The sequence below is a fragment of the Hippocampus bargibanti genome, linkage group LG03, assembly GCF_051943395.1.
Source record: "Hippocampus bargibanti isolate YZ-2025 linkage group LG03, ASM5194339v1, whole genome shotgun sequence".
NCBI classification, from domain to species: Eukaryota; Metazoa; Chordata; class Actinopteri; order Syngnathiformes; family Syngnathidae; genus Hippocampus; species Hippocampus bargibanti.
The window spans coordinates 17335969-17360199 of NC_142736.1; the positions used below are offsets into that span (position 1 = coordinate 17335969).

General features: G+C 40.4%; 1 protein-coding gene across 2 annotated transcripts in view; it reads right to left on the bottom strand.

The window, feature by feature from the left end:
* pde8a (phosphodiesterase 8A) overlaps nt 1–24231 on the bottom strand; it is an 82731-nt gene that overhangs the window by 39587 nt on the left and 18913 nt on the right. Inside the window, exon 1 of one of the 2 annotated variants that reach the window (XM_088992324.1) lies at nt 18204–18400. The exons of the other annotated variant lie outside the window; for it this stretch is intronic. Within the exon in view, the coding sequence (XP_088848450.1) occupies nt 18204–18218 (15 nt within the window). The 5' untranslated portion in view covers nt 18219–18400. Of the gene's footprint in view, nt 1–18203; nt 18401–24231 lie in introns of those variants that run through there. 2 annotated transcript variants of the gene reach the window in all.

Here is a 24231-nt window from a genome sequence, read left to right on the forward strand (position 1 = left end):
ACTTGAATTTCTCTTCTGCGTAAACAATATACACATGTGGAACAGAATAGAGGGAGGAATTTTAGTGCATGCCGGGCAGCCGTAAATCTGTTCTTGCACAACTGTAAGCCTTCTGCCGACTCAATGACACAACAAAAGGGGAACAAAGCCGATTAGGCCTTCGTGTAGCACCTCTGACGTCATTCTGACACAAGGCCGTTTGTTGGAGTCCAAGTAGTAGCAGTAGTATGACGCTGTGTGATTAAAGTGATGCCCTGTGATCATCTGATCCATGGCAGACACGAGGACACTGACCGCATGATCAAATCATGAAAAGGAACAATGTGTGTGCGTCTCTCTGTACTGTTTTCTTGTTTATGAGTTAACATTGGGTCAACGTAGTCATGAAAGACCGACACTACTTGACAAGGCAACAGATATCAGAAAACGATACTTTTATTCCTTTACTATAAAATGCCTGAAATTGTATTTGTAACTAATTCACTGCCAGACATGCAAAATGTGTCCACTCCAGTGCCAGGGTTTTTGCCATTGTCACTTGAATTCCAGAATAATGAGTTTTAGGACGACATAGAACATTCAGTACAGTGTTAAAAACCTTAGACTCTCTTCTTTCATCAGAAAAAAATGAGTTAATAACTAAATTATATGGGTCTGGAGTTATACTAGTGCAGCGTGTTCTACCGGAAACAAATTCCTTGTGTGTTCTACATACTTGGCAATAAAGATGATTCTGATTCTGATTCTGATATGAGCTTGAAATGAAGGCGGCTATCCAAAATACAATGCAATACTTTACATATTAGTTTATATAGCGAACAACAGCTGAAATAAAAGCGCTACCATGGAAAAAAGAAAATTCTGCCCCCTTGTGGAAAAGAGAAAAACATTGCCAGAGGTCATGGCCAACGCTTTATCGGCACCCAAGCATGAAAAAAATAAAAGCCGAACATATTCGGGAATGGCGCTCTTCGTCATATTTTCAATACTTGAATATATTTGTGAATGTCAGTGAATGAGTTAATGCCTTTCCTGAAGATGTTATTTTGTTTAGATTGATATCACCTGTAAAATAGGCAGGCTACTGTGCGTTTTCTGCTTACATCAGAAAATCTTAACCGACTGGGCCATTCCCTGTCCTCCACAAATAGCGGGTCCATTGTATATGAGATTTTGGATCATATTGACAAAGACGATTACTTTTGTTACCTCAATGTAAAAGAAGCAGGACAAAATGACACAGCTCTACAGCACTGCAAATTACAATTTCAATCATCACAATACAATCATCAAACACATTCTGCAATAACCATTTTCTTTTATTCTTGGAAAATGATATGAGACATTACATAATAAAAAATGGAAAGCAGATTATGGACATTGTGATTCACCAATTTTGTGTAATTCACAATTAGCATTTAATTCATGTCATTCATCATTCATTCACTGCCATTCCTGAATGTATTCAGGAATTGAAAAGTATGACGTGGAGCGCCAATCCTGAATTTGTTCCGAGGTTTTTTTTTTTTCCTGGGGTGCCAATAAAGCGCCGGTCAGACCTCTGACAATGTTTGTCCCTCCCAGGAGGGGGCAGCATTTGCCTTTTGTACAGCCGTCCCCACTTCCACCTCTTATTACTAAAGAGCCATATAATTTAAGAATTCATTATTTTCTTCTGATGATAGAAGAGAGTGTAAGGTTTCTTACACTGCATTGAATGTTCATGTAGTCCTTGTTAAGGCAATTCGATATACAAACACATTGTAAACATCATTTTATTTTCTTAAGCCTCAGATGCATTATACATCCGGTCAATGACGTCAAATCTACCGGTCTTGATAAAAGCTCTCCCAAATGTTTAGAATGTGTTCGTGAAGTCAATTGCCTTAACAGTCATAAAACTCAGTATGCTGTGGCTCCTAGAATTTGAGTGAGAAATGACCAACTGTGACTGTTCCAACATTCCATAAAGACTGCAGGAAGAAGGGTTAGCCTATCTTTCATAGGCTTATGCCCAGGGACGGACTTCTCTTCCTGTGTGTCATAATGCCAAAAGAAATGTTAAATAATTTTGTGTTTTCTGGATTTTGGATGGGAGAAAGGTACGCACATCTCCCCATCCAAAACAGTAGAGTTGGGCGACCACTAATTAACTCTGAGAAGGTGATTGCAACCACCTGGGAATGGCCAATTGCCGCTGGGACCCGATTGGCCAGAAGCTCAGGTGAAGCACCTTTAAAGCCAGACTGAGCGAGTCACTTCGGGGAGGAAGAAGAGGGACAAAGGACAACCTGGAGAGCAGTGTTACCTGGGGTCTGCCGAAAACTGATATCAACTTCAAATAAAGAAAACTCACAATACCCTTCCTGCAGCTGGCTGAGTGAACTTTTATCAACTTTCCACCTGCTTGCTGTCTCGCCGCACGACACTGTGTAATGAAAGTCCGGTTCGGCATCTTTTTTTCCAAAAAAAGGCCGGTTTCATCAGCATTGTTCCTCAACACTTAATGAGGAACATAGCCTTCTTCTTCCACCATCTTGAATGATTCCTTGCAAGCTTTGGCAGCTTTATAGTCAGAACTGGCTGCCTCACCATGACGAATGACACTATAAATCCCTGTACGACGCTTAAAGTTCTCGAACGATCCGTGGCTAGCCTTGAAATCATCAATGGATAACGAGCTTCCATCTTGAAGATATCCGAGTGAAGTTACCATGTTTTCTCAGCGATAATTTTACCCAGTTCCTCATCAGTTGTGTGCTGTTTAGCTGGGTTGATAGCTTTTTGCATCAAGTGTCTCAAGGAGCTCTCGGTTGTACATCTTGGCAGTTGCGATACTGCAACAGCAACAGATGCAGGCAGACAAACTAGAAACATCATTCATAGCTGGTTCCCTTGCTTGTCTTTACTCTTCAAATTGTACAGATGGCTCGTGCGCGTTATTTGTGGAGCCTGATTGATGGGATATTTTAACCGTGCAGTCTACACTGTGCCTTTGAACTATCAATGAAGTTGAAACGAGTCCAAATTTCACTGTTTTCTGTCCATTTTCTTACCTTTTCACTTTTGTTTTTTTCCTTGTAGTGCTATCAAGCTCTGTCGTTTCCCTTTCCTGTTTCATGCGCTCATTGTGATTCTGTTTCTCTAACCCCTCCTCCTTCTCCTCACTGCTGCGTGTGTCTGTAATCCCCCCCCCCCCTCATCCTCGACCAATCACGTGCGGCTTTAACCGAAGACTGGGGGTGGGGAATAGAGGACAAAAAAAAAAGGCGGCAGCCATTTCCAGCTCCTTGTTAGGAGCCGGCTCTCTTTGTTTCCTTCAGAGATCCAGCTCCAAGAACCGGTTCATTCGCGAACGACACATCACTCATGGTGGCGCTCCGTGTGTTTCCGAAAACTTGTTCGTATGCTAAGATTATATTCTCGCGAATTTAATGTTCGTAAGGCGAAAAGTTCGTTAGTTACAGCGTTCGTAAGCCAAGGTATCACTGTAGTTTGTTAGACTCCAAATTATTTATTAACTACGGTATGAATTTACAAAATGTCACTTCATATCACCAATTATTTGCTCAGACATTTCAATGCTCCATATCCCTTGTGGAGCCAAGACCACTTTACGCTGTGCATTGTGCTTACTTATAGAGGTCAAAATAGAGGCTGTACTTTCCCTGTTGTCACATTGGATTTCAATGATGTTGAACATGTGTGTCAGAACAAATAATTCACCCAGCTTTATGAATGATGATTCATGGCAGTCATTAATTTTTCCTGGAGAAATAGAACATTCTCTTCTGCACATGTGACCAATGGGTATGTCCGGAGTAGAAGACGAAATCTAAAGACTAAATTTACATTCTGTCAAAACTCTCCCTCTCTCTCTATTTGTCAGTCCCTCTTCAAATCAATGTTTTTTCCTCCCTGATGTCGATTGTTCAGGAATTAGCAGTGGCTAAGGCCTTGACGTATGGAGTTTGGCCACACGGCCTCCAAAAAGCTGAGGCCGAGCAGAGCACAAGTGCTGCTTCTCTATCCAATGAGAGTTCTCTCTCCAACACACACAGACATGCCCATTACAATTGCAGCTGTTGTGTGCCTCCACAAATCGCCCCAGACACACAGACATTGCTCACGAATGTAGTGTACACAAATACTGTGTGTACTGCGGCACTCTGCAATGAATCTGCCAAACATTTGCATGCCTTAAACGTCAAACAGCCACTGGTGCAAAGACAAAAAAGGCATGGGAAGTGAGTGAGCTAGTGAGTGGTAGCGTCCCCGTACAAGCAACACGGTGCATGTGATATTGGCTCGTGCAAGGCTCAGAAATAATTGTAGAATCAAACACGTAAATAATGAAAGTCTACAAACGTCATATCCAGTCACTAAAGTATATTCACAACTCCTGACTAAAACGCGAAATCTGAAGTAGTCGCACTATGACCTTAAGTAGAAAAAAATAATAATTGTATGGAGACGGAAAAATACGGTGGTTAAAAGTATTGGTGGTATGTATTATGTCCAAACATGATAAGAAAAATATGCCTACACTTCCATTAAAAATGTGATTTTCTTAGGACTCACGTGTTATGTGTAATGATGTACGTATACTGAAATATTATAAAACTCTCCATGGGAGTCCCGCAAGTCACGAGAATATTTCAGCATTCTCACAGAATGGCAATCAACATTACCTTTAATCATGGGACTGAATCACTTGGTTGGCAGGAACGAAATAAAAATGTTTTCTTGCTTTTTTGTTCTAAAAAGGCAAATTGTGTTAAAATGCACATTTCAAACTATAACTAAGATGACTTGTCAAGTTATGTCATTCAAGTGTAACTTAGACACTAAATCTCAAATCAAGTAGAGTTGTTCCCTTGTTTTTGATCCCAAGTTCTACAAAGTGACTCGAGTCCCCCTTCTTTGGTCGCCGCACTGTTTCTATTTAATCCATTGCTGAAAAGGTCTGCAATAGTGATGAGCTTTTGGCGTTAGCATTCAGATTTTGGACTAAAAGGCTACACTTGTGCAGTCGTTTTAAACACACAAGTTCACGTGAGAGAGGCAGCACACAGTTTGAAGCGTATTTTTTTAAGAATCGTTCATTATCTGCCAAGTGCTGCTTATTATTGTCATGATCTGGTTGGCGACCAACGGGGGGGCGCTGTCGGCCCCGCCTGCACCTGCACAGGTGCTGGTCGTCTTAATCACTGACACTTAAAAGGACACTCGGCACGACCATCCGGTGTCGGTTCATTGTTTGCTGCATGTTTGTTGCATGCTTTGTCTGCAATCGCATGCATTGTATGCTGTGCATGTGTTTGTTTAACCTTGGCGGACTTTTACATTTAGTCTTCTTTTGATACTTTGTATTTTTTCTGTTCAGATGATTTTGATGTTTTACATTTTGTTCCTGCTGACCTTTATTTTAATACAATTTGTCAAACAACCTCCTGCTCCCTCCTGCCTGCTTTTTGGGATCCGCACCCGCCAACACCACCTTGCAAACCGTGACAATTATTTGAACTGTAGACTTGGGCCCCCTCGCTCCTTATCTGAACTCAACAGTCTCAAACATGGGTCTTAAACTGGACAGTGACTATAAACTTGACCGACAAATTGGTGCTGTTGTTAAATCCAGCTTCTTTCATCTTCGGCAGCTGGCTAAAATAAAACCTCTCCTTTCTCAGGAGCACCTTGAAGCAGTAATTCATGCATTTGTCACATCTCGGCTTGATTACTCTAATGCGTTTTACTTTGGAGTCAGACAATCCTCCAAGACGTGTCTTGAGCTGGTTCAGAATGCTGCTGCTCGCCTCTTGAGTGGTACTCTTAAGAGGGAGAACATGACTCCTACTCTGCCATCCCTTCACTTGCTCCCTATACATTTTAGAATTATTTAAGATCTCATTATTTGTTAAGATGTTATTTGTCTTCAAATCTTTAAATGGCGTTTATGAATCATATGTATTATATATGTTTATTTTATTGTACTGTGAAGTGAATTCACTGCACCTATAGAGGGATGGGATCTGAAGTCTGCACTCATAACTCAAAGCAAAAAATTGACCAAAGATCAAGGCACTGCATGTATATTTAAAAACCAGTTTTGGTAACATGTTACAACAACAAAAAAATGCTCACACAAAATAATTTCCCCACTTATAATGGCCGCAGTGTTAGAACTGAGAAGAAGAGTAAACGGATCATATACAGGACATGTCACTGTACACTACAATTGGTTCTAAAGCAGTCTTCTAAATGAGTTTTTATTTTTATTTTCTGTCGCACTTGTCCTCAGGCTTGCATGTAAGTTTTTGCCTGGCTGAGAGCCGGGTTCACATTGGACTCTTCACCGACCAACGGCAATTTCACAAAAGACAACCATTCACACACACTAATTCATATTACAGGGCAACTTAGAGTGTTCACGGAACTTAGCACGCGTGTTTCTGGAATGTGGCGTACCTGGTGAAAACCCACGTCAGCACACAAAAATTTCTAAACTGTGAGCCGGACATGTAATACGCTAGAACACAAGGCTGCCCTGTTAGAAAGTTGGATACTGTAATTATTTTTTTGGAGAAACTCAGGCTGAGTGCAGAAAATGCTATTCGACAAGACAACAGTGAGTTTATAAAATAAGAACTGATGCATAGCATGGGTGAGATTAAATTGCTGGAAATTGACCTTCTTTTAGTAATTTCAGGAAGTTCGTTTTTAATTCTTCACTTTGCTTTTCAATGTCTTACACTCTTCCGTTTGTTAATGCTTGTACTATGAAAATGTACTTTTAATGACGTGAAGCATGTTGAGTTACGCTGTTTATGAAATGTGCTGTATAAATTAAACTTCCTTGACATTTCCTGTTTCAAATACATTTAAATGGCTTTAATTTCTTCCACAACCCCTCCTCAAGCAACATTTTTTTTTAAATAATGGTATTGCAATTGTAAAATATGCAAAATAACCCACACAAAATATGAAAAATCAAAGATAAAAGAAATTAACTAGTTTTAGCATATGTAATTACACATGGGTCTCACACACACGCGCACACGGGCGCGCACACACACACACACACACACACACACACACACACACACACACACACACACACACACACACACACACACACACACACACGCACACACACACACTGTGTTCGGCTTTAATAAAAGGTGTGGCCTAGCGAGTGACAGAAACTCAAACTGAGGCTCAGGTTGCCCAAATACCACAGTTATATCAATCTTATCTACGGTCCATGCATATGTGTATTCATTTAGCATTTGTGTGTTAAACTGTTTTCATTAATAAATAGGCCAAGGTACAACTTCATTGCTTTATTGATTGATATTTTTACTGAAATGGCAATGTATCAGTCGCTCAATCTTGACTTGAATTTTGGCTTCCAACAAAAATCAAAAGTGAACATAAGTCAAGGTAATAGGGCATACAAAATGTGGAATGTACTTTGTCTTCCTCTCATGAGGTCGTTCAAGCTGCCAAATAGCCAGAACCACCAAAGAGTTCCTCACGAACGTCTCCCACTATTTCTCACTGAATACACTGACTGGATTTAGCATAGCTACCTCTGACCCTATATCCTGCTCCCAGCGTATCCGGCCTTATAGATCGCCTCATGTTTCTCCTCTTCCTCATCCCTCTCCTCCTCATCTATGTCTCACCCTCACAGACGCACACTGTACCATACATTCTGGGAGAGTTGCTTTCCACCAAAGTGAAAAACAGGAAATTGGATGACATTGTTCGGTGCGCCAACGTCAGCAGTGAGAGATAGAATGAGTAAACAGCTTCCTCCAACCCAGAGCTGGGACCAGGATGCAGGGATTGTTGGGATACCCACCCTGCTCATGCGGGAAAACTCTCCGGTCTGTGTATGGGCCACCACAATATTCTACTATCGCACTAGTCCCAACTAATAGGAATCCGACACACACTCACAGCCTCCTGAAACATTGCGGTCAGGAAGATGAATGATAAATAATAATAATACTAATAATAATTGCATAAATGTCAATTCGTGCAGTTTTGACTCACGCGGAAAATGTTGTCCTACAAATATATCAAAGTGTACCCATGCGCAGACATGCAATACATTAGTGTAAGATAATAGTGGTGTGTGTGGGGGTAGACCTCTTCAAAATTGACCTTTTTCTTCAAACATATGAAAACTTGGACCTTGGCTATGCCTGCCTCATGAGCCATATAATTTTATTGTTGACATTTTTCAAAAACGCTGCAAAATTTGGGATATTATGTCCTTATTTTCATTGTAGCTTTCCAGAGATAGATGCTATAGCATTGAAAGAGGTGCCAAATGAAAGCTAATAAAAGTTTCTTGCAAATGGTAGTAAACACATGAACACCTGTGTTAATTTTAAAGCACAAACATAGATTTTTTATGCTTGGAAAGGATGCAATCATATAATACATAACTTTATCTAAAAAATGTTACTCTTAATGCATGCATATAATTTATTATCACTAATTGTTTTATCTCTTCATTTCAGATTGTAAGTGAAAGCTGATTTGTTAACATTTGTGAACTTCAAGGAAAGTCCGCCAGATTACTGCACACTACACTGGGATGGAAAACTTCTCCGGGATGTTCTTGGTGAAAGATACCAAGTGGAAAGTCTTGCAGTGCTCGTCTCTGGTAATTCACAGTATGAAGAAGGGAAGCTGCTTGGTGTGCCCTTCATAGAATGTTCAACAGGAATCCAACAGTGTACTGCTACATTGGAACTGATAGAAACATGGGGTCTCACAGACAACATTGTAGGCTTGGTATTTGATACTACAGCAAGCAACAGTGGCATCAACAAGGGCGCAGTGAAGCTTATTGAAGAAAAACTAGGCAAATAGGTATTCTACTTCACTTGTCGCCATAGAGGTAATAATTGGAAGTGCATGGGAGGCTGTGTTTAGCAAGGTCAAGAGTTCTGACAAGCCAATGTTCAGCAATATGAAAGAGAAGTGGGACAAGTTGGTTAAGGAATGCCAAAGAGTTCTGGGTCTAGTTGAACAAGACTTGAAACAGAAGAAGACAAGCACAATTGCAGTGTTAAGCAATTTCCTTGAGGAAGCAAGTCCGAGGGCAGATTACAGAGAGGTGGCAGAGCTGTGCCTGATCCTGCTTGGTGAGGAACCTCGAGGTATCCACTGGACCAAGTCAGGTGCCATTCACCAAGACCGCTGGATGGCCAGGAACAATTACTGTATGAAGATGCTCATATTTTCCAAGGAACTAAAATACAACAGGGACACTATCTTCAAGCTGGAGAGGATGAACAGGTTCCTGGCCTATTATACACCAGCCACAGGGTGACCACCACATCTGCAGCTGATGCACCTATCCATGACCTCCAGCTTATGAAGAACATGCTGCAATACAAGCAGTATGACTATGAACTGGCAACCTCTGTTCTCAAGAAAATGAACAACCACCGCTAGTATCTGACCCAGGAACTAGTGCCATTCACCTTGTTCAATTCACATGCCAGCATGACCAAGTCTCCAAAAGAGACGCTCGCAGTCAAGCTGTCAGAAACAGAGAAACCTGAGAGTTACAGGAAAGGCAAGCAAGTGTTTCCTGTCATCAATGCAGCTACAGTTCTCACAGACCTGGAAGGGCCAGAGTCTCACTTTCTGTTTGATGCTCTTCGAGTGAAATGTGACTGGCTCACTAATCCTGCTGACACCTGGGAAGACAATGACAGCTACCGGAATGCACAGAAGTTTGTGATGTCAGTGAAAGTGACCAATGATGTGGCTGAGAGAGGTGTGAAACTAATGAGTGACTTTGCAACTCAGATCACAACTGACTCAGAGCAAAGAAGTTGCTTACTACAAGTTCTGAAGTACCACAGGAAAAACATTGCCAGTTTCAAAAAAGCCACATTGAACAAGTGATAATACATGTATTAGTAACATCCTATCTGACAGTTTCTTATGCAATATATATGTTAGTGCAGTGCTATCATACTACCAAACTGATTTTTTTGTAGTGTCCCAGCTGTTTGTGCATTAAAATTAGCTTAAATTTACACAGGTGTTCATGTGTTTTATTGTGCTTACCAGCATATTCAAGAAGATTTTATTAGCCTTCATTCGGTACCACTTTCAATGCTATAGCATCAACCTCTGGAAAGCTACATTGAAAATAAGGACATAATATCCCAAGTTTTGCAGCGTTTTTGAAAAACATCAACAATAAAATTATATGGCTCTTGAGGCAGGCATAGCCAAGGTCCAAGATCACAATAACTGGTATATTTAGCTAATTTAGACCTTGGAGAATGGCAATAATATTAGTTTCCATATGTTTGAAGAAAAAGGTCAATTTTTAAGAGGTCTAGTGTGGGGGGCATTATTAGTATATACCGGTAACATCCAACTTACGACCGAGTTCCATTCCGACCAAACGGTCGTAAGTCGAAATGATCGTAAGTCGAAATCCATTCAAAATGTTGAATAGAGACTCGGAGGCTAAATGACTCGCAACCCCCCCCCCCCCCCCGCCCCCCTGGTGCCATCACATGGTAGATTTCTGTGCGAGAGTGAGACGCTGGGTGGCTGGCCAAAATTGTCATACGCGTTGCCGGTCTGCTAGCGCATTGCGGTGCCAGGCGTAGAATTACAATTTTAAAAATTAGGGTCTGCAGGTCGTAAGTATGGGTGGTTGTAAATCGAGCTGGTCGTAAATCGGATGTTAACCCGTAGTCCCTCAACCTGTAATCCCTCAATTTGTGGTTCTGTTAGTGCACTGAATCACCTCATGAATTAAATCCTCAAAAGACATGGGCATTTATTCAATATTATTTTACTCGGACATACACTATTTGTAGTAGTGTGAATCCTTACTCGTAGAACAACTTTAGCATATTATTTGGACAACTGCGTGTTCCAAAACTAAAGCATTAGTTGAATACTGTGTGCTGTTAGCAGTAACAGTGATAACATTTCACTCTTTAATTGAAGCTTCTCTAGTGGTACGGACAGTGTGCAGACATTAAATACTGCACAGTTTTCCCTCACTAGGACCAGATAGTTGTCCTACTCGCACGGCAAAGCTATCCAGCTTTTGGTGCAAAAATGTTATACAATACTAGCATGACACAATTGGTAGACAAGTGCACTGCAGTCAAGTCACTTGTGAGACCAATGTGAGTACTGGTAGAACGATGTTCATCTCCATTAGATATCAAGTGTATCAAATAAAAGCATGAACAATTTTCCAGCACACTGCGCTGTTATTTGCTGACATCTCATTTGCTCCATACATTCATTGGGAGTTTACGCACCAACCATTAACTCATTCACTGCCAGATGATGTGCAAAAATGTGTCCACTGCAGGACCCACAGAACATTCAATAAGGCGTAAGAAACCATAGACTCTCTTCTGTCATCAGAAAAAAAATAGTTAATTCCTGAGTTATATGGGTCTGGTGTTATCTGAACTTGAAATGATGGCGGCTGTACCAAAGGCAAATGCTGCCCCCTCGTGTGAGGGAAAAACATTGCCAGGGTTCTGACCAGCGCTTTATCGGCATCCCGCAAGAAAACCAAAACCAGAAATAATCCGGGAATGGCGCTCCACGTCATGCTTTTCAAATTCCAAATAAATTTGGGTTAAAGGCAGCAACACGCATGGGTCAGTATTGTCACCCACCCATTAGTTAATGGTAATCATTACACATATAATACGACCAACAGGGACGCCATAACAGAGCAGGCAGCCTAGCTAATTGCCTAGGGCCCAGAGCTAAATTGGACCCTGTGAGAGGGCTGGCAATGGCCCATATCAGTGACAAAACAATGGCACTGCTCCAGACACTGCAACAAGGAGGCAAGAACGATGAAAGGTGTGAAACCAATATGGATGAATCAATGTTCCTTATTAGGCGTAATTAAGGGGAACAGTCCTGGCCACAGGTGCGAGCGTACACCATGTACCGGAAAGACAGACTGCTTGCTCACACCGAGCGCAGACAATACAAAAATCAAAATGGCACAATACCACACATAAACCTCAAAACATGCTGAAGTGCTTGGCGTGTGTGTGTGTGTGTGTGTGTGTGTGTGTGTGTGTGTGTGTGTGTGTGTGTGTGTGTGTGTGTGTGTGTGTGTGTGTGTGCGCTCAGACAGAATGATTCATTTTCATGTGCAGCTACTGACATTTGCTCTGAAAGCGTCCATCACAACAGCCAAGAAAACTTGCAACGCCTCCCAAACATTCCAAGTCAAACACACGCACATTTACATTTGATTCTGTGCATTTGCAGTTCTTTCGACAAACTTATAAAATAGGACTGCAAATTCTCCATTGAATTATTCACAAAAAGAAATTGATATCTTGGGTGAAACTGCAAGATGATTCGAAAGGCATGAGCGGTGAACGCAACGTGACCTCAAAACCTTTGAAAGTCTGTCCGACTGCTCAATGTTTCAGTACTTTTTGCACTTCTTGCTGTTCTCCAAAAAGGAGCGGGAATGGCTAAATTTACAACAGGTGTTCGATCCAACTGCTGTTTTCATCATGCTGTTCATATTTGGACACCATGAGACCATGACGGCAACGAACAAATGATCATTACCGCACCATTGGAAGGCTTCAAACAGGATATTCTTAAAGGGGGGGTAGATACAGATGTTTGTGTACTGTTCACAAGTTACAACAGATATATTGTGACCCAAAGAGTCACAGAAAGGCATAGAGGTGGGCATTGTTGAAAATCATCATGAATGAAACACATTTTGGGCAAGAAGTAATGAAGATTGAAACGTAGGAGCGCATTGAAGCATTTCAAGTAAATCAATTTCCTCTACGTTGGCTTGTAAAGGTTATAGTGCATAAAGGATTCATCCTGAAATTGCTCCCCAACAGGTAAACATTGCAGTTTTTGTCAGTACTGTGCATACAGACTGTTAAAATGAGAAAGTTGAACCTATTAATCAAAAAGGTGACCTTATTACTCTGCATTGAGCTTGATGTTTTTTTTACCACTAATCAGGCTTCTTGTCTTCATTTGTCATCTTCATTTGTCATAACGTTCCATTTTAGAAAAAGGAAAAAAGAAACTGAAACATACTGTAGCTATGTTTAATATTGAGGAGTATAACCACAACCTGATCTATGGGGCACAAGATGAGAGCTATTAGCTCATTGAAGAGGAAAAACACACCTGGGGCTCCAACTTTCGGCAGCTACATGAGTTATATTTTTACTATGTCTGTTAGTCAAAATATGTCTGGATGTGAAACAACTCTGTGGTGCCAAAAAATGGCGTGCTGGACAAACTTCAATGAAGTCATAGATACATTGACTTTTACTCTGGCGATGACCAAAAAAAATCATCCCCACTTCATTGTTATCATAAAGTAAATACAAAATGTATTTGGTTAAACATGCATACATCTACACAACTGACCTGATTATTTAATCAACAAAATCACGCAGGTGACAACAAACCAACATTCTAGGCTATGAAGAATTTTCTACCCTATTTGTTTGAACTTGTTTACACCAAGCGGTTATTATATGATTAAAACACTTGGCCTACAAGTTTACTTGACAGGAAGAACCCTACCAAAGTCCTTAAGAGCTCAGCATCCAGTTTGCAAACAGCAAAACGGTGCTTGTCTCTTATACTGGCAATGTTGCAGCCCAGCTGAGACCCAGCATACAGCCCTGACCATCCACCTCATTAATGGGCAGATTCCAATCTTAAATAAAAAATGACAAGTAGACTGTACCATTACTCTTAGCAGATTTACATCTAACAACTTTGGCATATTTAGTTTGAGGGCAGCAATGGACCATACGTCATTTACATGGCGACCTCCATGCAGCCAGGCAGAGAGGACTTGAGGTGAGTCACAGGCCTGGCTGAGGGGAAACTAGGTCAATGAGGCTCACTTAGTCCTTGGAGTCTGTTTTGTTTTTCAGTTTTCTTTTTTTTTTACTTAGTTTTTTTGTCTACCCCTCTTACCAATGCTGTTTCAATGTCGAAGAACGGAACCAGCCCATTGAAATGGTTTGTTACAGTACAAAAACGAAACCCCGCTTATTGTGTTAAAGAAGCTCGAGATACAAGTCAATTTCAGGCAAAAATCGATGGCCGTCTGCTAAGAATGGGAAAAAAAGCCACAAAAAGCCAACTAGAGTACCGTATTTTCTTGTATATAAGGCGCACCCTCAATGAATGGTGTATTTTCAAACATTTTCCATATAGAGTAGAAGGCGCACGTTCAATGAATGAAAAATGTTTTCCAAATATAAAATATAAATATATAAAAGTTTTCCAAATATAAGGCACAACCACATTATAAGGCTCTACAGTAGTGGCTGTTACGGTTACGCACTCCTCCTGCAGGGGGAAATGGAGTCGGTGGCTGCTTACAGTATTTGCTTGACCTGTTGTGGCTCAATATTACTTCACAAATAAGTGCACCTGCGTAGAAGGCGGAGGGTCATCTTTTGAAGAAAATCGAGGCTTTTGGGTGTGCTTTATACTTCCATAAAATACAGTATCTGAACCATATTTGTGGCAAACCAGTGGTACATTAAAATAAATTTGAAGGTGTACTGAACAAGGCGACATCGGTTATTAGAGGGTGGGCGCATTTATGCAACCACATCATCTCAATTATTTTTACTTTCTTGCTTTGAAATGATTATTTATTAATTTTCTTTTTCCAACTGAGCTGTAATGTTGGGAATACTTTTTAAATTGCTGATACTATCGCACTTATTTTAATACAAAAAAACGGGACTTTAAATGGGTATGAGTAGACATTTTTTTAAGTCCACTGTTCATAAAAACACCGCCACAAAAGGCTCTGGGACACCAAAGGATTTTTTAGATGTTTTCTTCCCAACAAAGATAACATTAGATTAATCAGGTCTCTTGACATTTTAACTCATTCACTGCCATCCCCGAATTTATTCGGGAATTGAAAATACTTTTTCGGGTTTTGGTTATTCTTGCGGGGGTGCCAATAAAGCGCTGGTAAGACCTCTGGCAATGTTTTTCCCTTCCACGAGGGGACAACATTTCCCTTTTTTCAATGTTAGCACTTTGTTCCAGTTTCAGCTGTTGTTAAAGTGCTATATAAATCAATATGTATGTATTGTATTGTATTTTGTACAGCCGTCCCCATTTCAAGCTCAGATAACTCCAGACACATATAACTTATAACTTTTTTTCTGATGAAAGAAGTTACCTGTTTTGACATCAACAGCACCTAGGTCAGTATCATCCAATCAAAATTGGGCTTTCAGCCAACTGCAGCCCAGACAGGAAATGAACAGCGAAAAAGCGAGAATACGTATTTAGTTTTATCTGCGAGCCAGATGCAATCATCAAAAGAGCCATAGGTGGCGCGCGAGCCATAGGTTCCCGAACCCTGGTATAAGGTTTCTTACACTGCATTGAAGATTTATGTCGTTCTAAAACTCAATATTCTGTGGGTCCTGGCATTCGTGTGGACACATTTCTGCACATCATTTGGCAGTGAATGAGTCAATGTGATTAAGACAAAAAACAAACTTTTGTATGTTGCGTTTTCACAGAAAACACCCCCAAAATTGTGACAATGGTGAACAAAGTGCTACTGTTTTCCAGTGACACGAATGTCTGTTTCCAGTATGGCAACAGCTAACCGGTCACACAAAAGCAGACATGTTTACATACACATTGAGTGTATTTTGGGCAGAGCCAGCGATGACCTTTATTTTGTGTTTGGTGACATCTCTCTGCCCTCAACAGATAGCAGCCCATTTCAAGCATACGTGAAGATAAACACACTTGCATAGAAGAATGAACTTCACTTCTAAATGACCTTGAATGACATCTGAAGTTTAAAAATACAAACTTGCAGAAATAATGCAAATAAAAGTAAGATGTACTTTCTTTGTAATGGAGTCATTGCAATGAGCATGATATACATTATTAATATAACTGAATTTAACTCATCACTTGAATTTTTTTTAATCAACTATTAATTGTTGCTGTATTTATTTGGGCCTGAAAAAAATACTACTACTACTACTACTAATAATAATAATCCATTTTATTTTCAAGCGCCTTTGACCACTGCAAGATCCATATTTCTACAATTGTGATTGTTTTTGTTATTATTCTGCAAATGAATCACATTTTGGGGGATATAAACATGTGCAAAAACTCAAAAGTGCCCACTCTTCGGCCATGGCGACAGTTTTGATACAAAGTCATCCTGCACAAAAAAGTACAGTCGCTCTGTCATTGGAAGAAAAACAATCCAAACAATTCTGAGGGCCTAAACATGTGAAAGCTCATGTAAATTTACTAAAGCATGAGGCCCCCAAAAAAAGTTGCTTATTGAGAGATGTTTCAATAATGTCGCATTAGTGCATGTTGTACCACATACATCCAGTATAGACACACACACACAGGCACGGACAGGCAGAGTTTACAAGTTTACAAATTTGTGCAATTTAGATTAAAGATTGTTGATTTTACCGAATAAACGACAGGAAAAATGTCAAGCACCTGCATGTGGTTATCCCGAGTGCAAGAATATGCAGTGTTTGTGGTGTAAGCTAAGCAGTGTGACTGCCTCTTGTATACATTGTCTGTGACATTAAAGTCCATCCTGGGCTTGTGATACTGTCTATAAGCCAGCCTGCATACCCTGTGCCCATAGTGGCGCCAGTATGGATGTGAGGGGCTGAGGCAGGGGATATTGGTCGACTGATGGAAGGAGGTCGGGGGCTCAGAGACTGCGCTAAGAGCCCCCCCCCCCCCCCACACACACACACACACACACACACACGAGTCTGCAGAGACATAAGACCCACAGACACTCCACGAACATCGAACACGGAAACACTAAAGCATGCTGCATTTGAGTACAAGTGAGGAGGAATTTTAGGGTGCTTTCAAGTGATTAGTCAAGTATTAATGGGGTCACACACATGACTGCAATTTGGGTCTTTCAACTTGCCTCTGCTATTGGCTTTAATTCATCAACCATGTCCTGCATGTACTGGTTTTTGTGAGAAAATGCGGCACTGCAATAATTGTTGCCAGGATGGCAGGTCAATCCACTTTTGGAACGATACCTTAAATTCAAGGTATACTGCAAAAGAGTGCTGCTAAAACTATAAAAATCAGAAAAAAGCTCTCAATGTTGGCACATCTTTAAAAAAATCATCTTCAGACATTTCAGAATTCCCTTTACAGTAATGACACGAAAGATTGTCCAAAAATGACTTTCTGTCAATTCTGAGTCTCTTAGGAATGGCTGCTTCAACCTGAATACAAGTCACAAAGTACCTTATTATTGTTCAACATATACTCAGCACCTTTTTGCTTTTTTATCTGCACATCAAAATGACCATGACATTTAATAAAACGCCATTTACCCTCAAAACCAATTAAACATTCTTTTTGAGACGAAAGGTGTGCATAGTGGATTTATTTTAGGAATTAATTGCTTTTCGGGAATGCATTTTTCATGAAGCAGTTTAGTTTGAAGTGCTTTTTCCATATATACAGTACATATTTTATTTCGAAGATTCGACAAAGATGGTGACCACTTGTCACGATGCTATTTATATAGACTTCAAAGCAAATGTGAGGAATCATGAGCAGCTGAACAAGAGACAGATGTACAAGAAGCAGAACACTTTCTCCAATGTTCACCTTCAAGGTATTTCTGTCCTTATCCAGATTACTGTGAAATCCCTGTAAGACCCGGACAATCTTAAGCCACGGAGGACTCTGGAGCAGCCCCTTCCAAAAACCTCCTCTTCTACAGTACAGGTATATCTGCATCATCAGAGTTCAATTTCATAGACAGCTTTGCTTTACATTTCTTTTTCTTCACAACAAAACACATTTTTGGGAAAACAAAGCACAACTTTTGACTGTCCCTTTTCAAAAGCCACTCCATGAATTAGCAATACATGTTAAATTGGTTCCTCTCCACCTCGGGACTGCAGGAGAGTCTCAATGGATTTTGAAAATCACAGGACACTGGCGAGTGGGCGCCCGCAATCAGCTTTCCCCTTCCTCTCATTCTATTTAAGGTCAAAGGTCAATAACGCCAAAGGACAAGGTAAAGAAGCTTGACAATGTCTAAGTGGGGCGCTGGACCGCCCCGGTGACACGAGACTTTACTGTAATCTTACCAGGAACCTTTCCATTGCAGCAGGCTCCACCTCCTCCTGTCCAGCATGTCAATAAGACAACAAGCTTAAAAAAAGAGAATTCTTCACGGACTTTGATTGTGTTGCCAGAGTCATATCCAACTGTCTTTATTACCTCCCTTGGCACTGCGGGCTGAGGAGGGGATTAGCATTAACAAGACGCCCACTTTGGTCGCTCCAGCCCCCCTTTATGTGCAACTTTACGTGGCTCCACCTCTCCAACTTGGTTGCTTTTGACAATATCAGAGGAGGGCTGAGCAAGAAAAAGCATTATATAATCTCTGGACTGCCCCTTCCCCCTCTTGTTCACTTCTAAAACAGGGGTACTGATGTAACTGTCGTATGAGGGAACACTGAGTGACATGAGCGGCAGTTGGTTCTTGGCACATAAACACACTTGACATAGTCATGCCCGGGGATGCACGAGCAGACACTTTGTGTCAGTCGAGTGACGGAGAAAAGTTCTATCAATGCACACACAGAAATTACACTTCAGTTATGTATCCATTACAGCGGCGGTTCAGGTCTTAATTTTATTATTTTTTTACAACAAGTACCACTTAAAGGGCAACCGACGTCACTTTTTTGTTTTTTAACTGACATCAGAAAAACGTTTTATAGCATCTAAAATACCCAAAACACACAGTATGATATTTTTAGTCAAATGCAGAACACCATTAAAAATGACTTAAAGTGTCCAAAATCTGCAAAAAATTGAGCTGCGAATTGGGCATTTTCAGAAAGTCCCACCCCCAGTTTGTGACATCACGCCAAGACGTCTTGCATTGCTGGAGAATAAAAACAATGGCTTCAGATTCGGATAATATGCTTTCTTGTTACACATCCAGTTATGAATATGATTCAAATAGTTCTGAAGAGGAAAGCATACATGTTTGCCATCGATTAAAGAAGTCCTTCCGTGTCATTTTGAGGCATCTGGACTGCAATGTAACGTCCCACAAAAGAGGCAGAAAAATGGCGACCAGCTCCTGTGAGGAATGAATCAGCCCGTTTCCACAGGCTAATACATTCCTTGCATGGAGCTTGGACTCCCTCTGCTGGCGGCTTTTGGATGTAACACAAGGGTTTCAAAAAAAACAGTACAGCAAAATACATTGACGTGATGGAAAGACGCTACAATGCGTCTTTTTTACGGTCAGGAGGCGGTCCTTTTCTGACGTCACGTGAGGACTCGTCACCAACTCAAAAACAAGACTTCCTGAATGTTCAGCGTGAGTCTTAAAACGTAAAATATAGCTATATGCGGTGGAATCTTATTAAAATACGCCCAGTGGAAGTCATTTGAAGCCATTTTACAAATTATGGACACAACTTGTCCGGAGACGTCGGTTGTCCTTTAAAAAAAAAGGTTGTTTTTCCAATTAGCAATTTCCACCACCATGAAATTAAAATAAAATTAAAATGTACTGCGCGTTAAATACAAGACTGCAGCTCAATAAATCACTGTAAACAAACAGCTCTTGAAGATAAAATGCAAATGAGTTATGTGAAGCTAATCAGCTTTTTGGAAAGAATTTTGAGCCTTTGGGCAATTGTTAAAAAAAAAAAAAAAAAAAAAAAAAAAAAGTGGACATTCAAAAGGGCCACCCTATCAGTTCACTGAAAATCAAAGTTCAAATAAAATTGGACACTAAATATGTTTTTATTTTCAAAAAATGAAAGGCCACTAATTTGAACAGAAATTTGATATATTAGGTGCAAGCAAGCATTTCAAAGTCTGCTATTGTTTGAGAGCAGAAACAAAAAAAATCATGCAAAAATAATAATCGAGCCGTCAGTCATCTATTTGGGTCAGTGCAAATAAGAGGCAGTTACTAAGCGCCATTGGATCCAAATAAAATCCTTAAAAAGTACCGTTACCATCATATGGAATGGAGGTGAAAATTTGAAAAATGAGGCTTAAGATCCTTTCTAATTCCGTTCTTCTTTTCATATGAGCAAATATTGTATCCAGTATTTTGCAAGAACTGTTCCACGAAACTATCGGTCTCAGGGTTTAACACTGCCTCGAATTTGTGCCATTTTGCCCTTGCTCACGTGTGAAAGGTAAATCTGCTGTTTGGTCTTTTTCTTGAATATTTTTTTCCTCCTGATAAATTTCTGCTTCACTCGTCAGCAAATTAATCAATCATCTAGGGAACATGAATATTTAAATTGCAAGTCAATTTGTGATGACTTCATGTGTGCCCCTAAATTTTCAAACTCCAAGAATGGCAGAAGGGACCCATAAGGCAAAAAACCTATCCATACATCCATCCATCCATCTTCTGCCGCTTATCCGAGGTCGGGTCGCGGGGGCAGCAGCTTCAGTAGGGAAGCCCAGACTTCCCTCTCCCCAGCCACATCTTCTAACTCGTCCTGGCGGATCCCGAGGCGTTCCCAGACCAGCTGGGAGACATAGTCTCTCCAGCGTGTCCTGGGTCATCCCCGGGGTCTCCTGCCAGTGGGGCATGCTCGGAACACCTCACCAGGGAGGCGTCCTGGGGGCATCCTAATCAGATGCCCCAGCCACCTCATCTGGCTCCTCTCTATGTGGAGGAGAAGCGGCTCGACTCTGAGCCCTTCCCGGATGACGGAGCTCCTCAGCTTATCTCTCAGGGAGAGCCCAGACACCCAACGGAGAAAGCTAATTTTGGCCGCTTGTATCCGGGATCTCGTTCTTTCGGTCACAACCCATAGCTCGTGACCATAGATGAGGGTTGGGATGTAGATCGACCGGTAAATCGAGAGCTTTGCTTTTTGGCTCTGCTCCTTCTTCACGACGACAGATCGGTACAAAGTCCGCATCACAGCTGACGCCGCACCGATCCGCCTGTCGACCTGTCACTTCCTCACACCCTCATTCGTGAACAAGACTCCCAGATACTTAAACTCAAAAAAGTAAAAAACCCAAGTAGTTATATTTTTCCAATAGTTTAATAAAAGTTTCACTGCTGCTCATTTACCGGATTATCATATGATAAAATAAATCCCCATGGATTGGTATGGAATTAAATACAATAATATGAAACGGAGTTGGAAAATTTACAAGGGCATCAGAGTAATTTACAAAATGACATTAGCACCTAATTGCATATTTAAAAATTGAAATTAAATTCAAGTGTAAATTCAAGCATTGTCTTGACTAGATGTGGTTTGGTCAATTTTCGTTTTTTGTTACAAGACAAAATTGATAGCGCAATCCTCCAAGTAACCATACCATCCAGACGTAATTTACATTCACTATTAGGATGGAATGTTGATTGTAAATATCCCGTACAACAAAAATACAACACAATAACTGTGTTATGGTCTTCCTATTCTTCTTCTTTTCCTTCCTATTAATTAATTCCTCTTATTTAATCTGCAAATTACTGGTAATCAGTCACTGGAATATTTTTGGCCAATTACAAGAATCTGCACCCTCCCAAAAAATAAAGAACTTTCACCTTGATTGAAATACTTCCAATAATTGAGACTTTTCCGACCATCTGAAGTCAAACAATATAAATAATGTGTATTGACAGTGATGTAGAAAAACTGACTTTCTAATAGAGCTAGAAACAATCATGCAGAAAAGATGCTGAAGTAGATGAAGAAAATGGAAAAGTAAAATGAAACAAGCAACAAAACAGGTCTTTGCACATGATCCCTCTCTGTGTTAAAACACCGAGAAGGATCATGTGAATTGGCAGACAAAAAACTCCAAGAAAACAAGGTAACATATCGGTGGAGCTATTTGTTAACTGGTTTTCTAACATTTGTTTTGTCAAACAACAAAGCTGAAAGAAAACAATGGAATGAATGAATAGGGTGCTTTTGTATGCGTTTCCCCCCACCCCCAATTGTATTGCTTCTTCTCATTTGTTGGTTGTTTTTATACAAAGGTACCCCAAAAACGTGTGTTTCATCATAATTGTAGCATTTAGGATTATTCAAAACAAATTATTCATTACTACGCTTTCCTTTAAGCACGCTATTCTGGATGTTTTCAAAATCACCTTTACATGGATAGTTTCCACTGTACATGATCAGCTCGCTTATAGCAGCCCATGACTAAAATGTGGTATCAGATGCATAGCTGTACATGGTTTTGTGCAAATTAAAATTCAGGGAAAATCCTGGATGTGTCAATCATGCGATTCAGCTACTTGCATAATTCTCATTTGTGAGATCCAAGACATGTGCTGTGTGGCACAGTACATCAAACAAAACTGCCCCACGTATGCTTTTAGCAGACAAATAAAACTAATATAGATAGTTAGCATTCTTGTCTCAGTCAAAAGTTCCAAAAATGATGGTAAAGAGCCATTAATAAAAATAAATAAATTTGAACACAAATACAAATTCGTCCCTTTTGCAAAAGTTACGGAACAATGGCGCCTTTTACAACACTGTCTTGCTCAGGAGTTTCAAACAGGAAATGAACAGCAGTCTACCACACCGAAGTCCGGTGTTTATGTGAGGCGTCCACATCCCCAACCTTCCTCCGATCCTCTGTCCTCCCAGTCCCCATACGGACACTCTCACTACATAATGACATCATTCGAATGCCGAGTCTCTCACAGTCAGGATTGCGACGGCTGAAAGATGGCACCTGTTATTTCGATGTTTGCACTTATGACATATCTCATCAGATCGTTTGCATATAATTTATTAATAATATTATAATGCTACATTTTCCAATTGTGTTTTTTTCGGACACAAACAAACCCAAACTTACTATAAATACACAATGTGAATACTTTTGCATCTTCTAATTGGAGCCATAGCCGTTCATATAAACAAGGCAACACCCGCTGTTGGTTTGAAACAGGCCAGAGGAGGTAATTGAGTATTTTCACTTCAGCCAATAAGATATGGGTTTGTGCACTTGCAGCCCATCCAGATATTCACATTTTATGTCTTCAAGCCTCAAAAAATTTGGATTTGTTTTTCCATTTAAAATTCTACAAAATACCCCATAGTGTTAACATGAATTTTTTGGGGGGCATTTTTTGCAAATGTATTTTTAAAAAACAGAGAAATCACATGAACCCACAAAAATATTCACAGCCTTTGCTCGAAAGCCCAAAATTTAGCACAGGTGTATGACATTTCCACTGATCATCCTTGAGAGCTTTCTACAACATTAAAGGACAACCAACATCACTTTTTTGTTTCCTAACTGACATCAGAAAAACGTTTTATAGCATCTAAAATACCCAAAACATGCAGGCTGATATTTTTAGTCAAATGCAAAACACCAATAAAAATGACTTAAAGTGTCCAAAATCTGCAAAAAATTGAGCTGCGAATTGGGCATTTTCAGAAAGTCCTGCCGCCAGTTCGTGATGTCACGCCAAGGCGTCTTGCCTTGCTCGAGAATCAAAATAATGGCTTCAGATTCGGAGAATATGCTTTCTTGTTACACATCCAGTTATGAATATGATTCAAATACAGTCAAGTCTCGTTATATCGATATTCAAGGGAGTCCGAAAAAATATCGATATAACCGGGACTATCGATATATCCGACCCTGTTTGCATGTAATTTTCTCCGTGCGTGCATAGAAATAGTATCGATATAACCGGGACTATCGATATATCCGATATCGATATAACGAGACTTTACTGTAGTTCTGAAGAGGAAAGCATAAATGTTTGCAATCGATTAAAGAAGGTCTTCCGGGTCATGTGGAGGGATCAAGACTGATGTGTAGTGTCCCACAAGATACAGAAGATGGCGCCAGAGCTCCGATGGAAATAGGTTTATGTTTCAGCTTGGAATTTTTGTCAACGAATATCAAAGAGTTGTCTCGGTGTAACATACGATTCACCATTGCGTTATTTATGTGTTTTCCTTCTAATTTTGCCATCAACACGGATCAAAGCAAAGTTTTCAGACCAAACAAAGTACCGCAAAATGCATTGAGGTGATGCAAGGTATGTCCTTTCTCAGTCAGGGGAGTTCCTTCAGTGACGTAGGGTGAGGACTTGTCATCAACTCAAAAACAAGACTTCCGGAATAT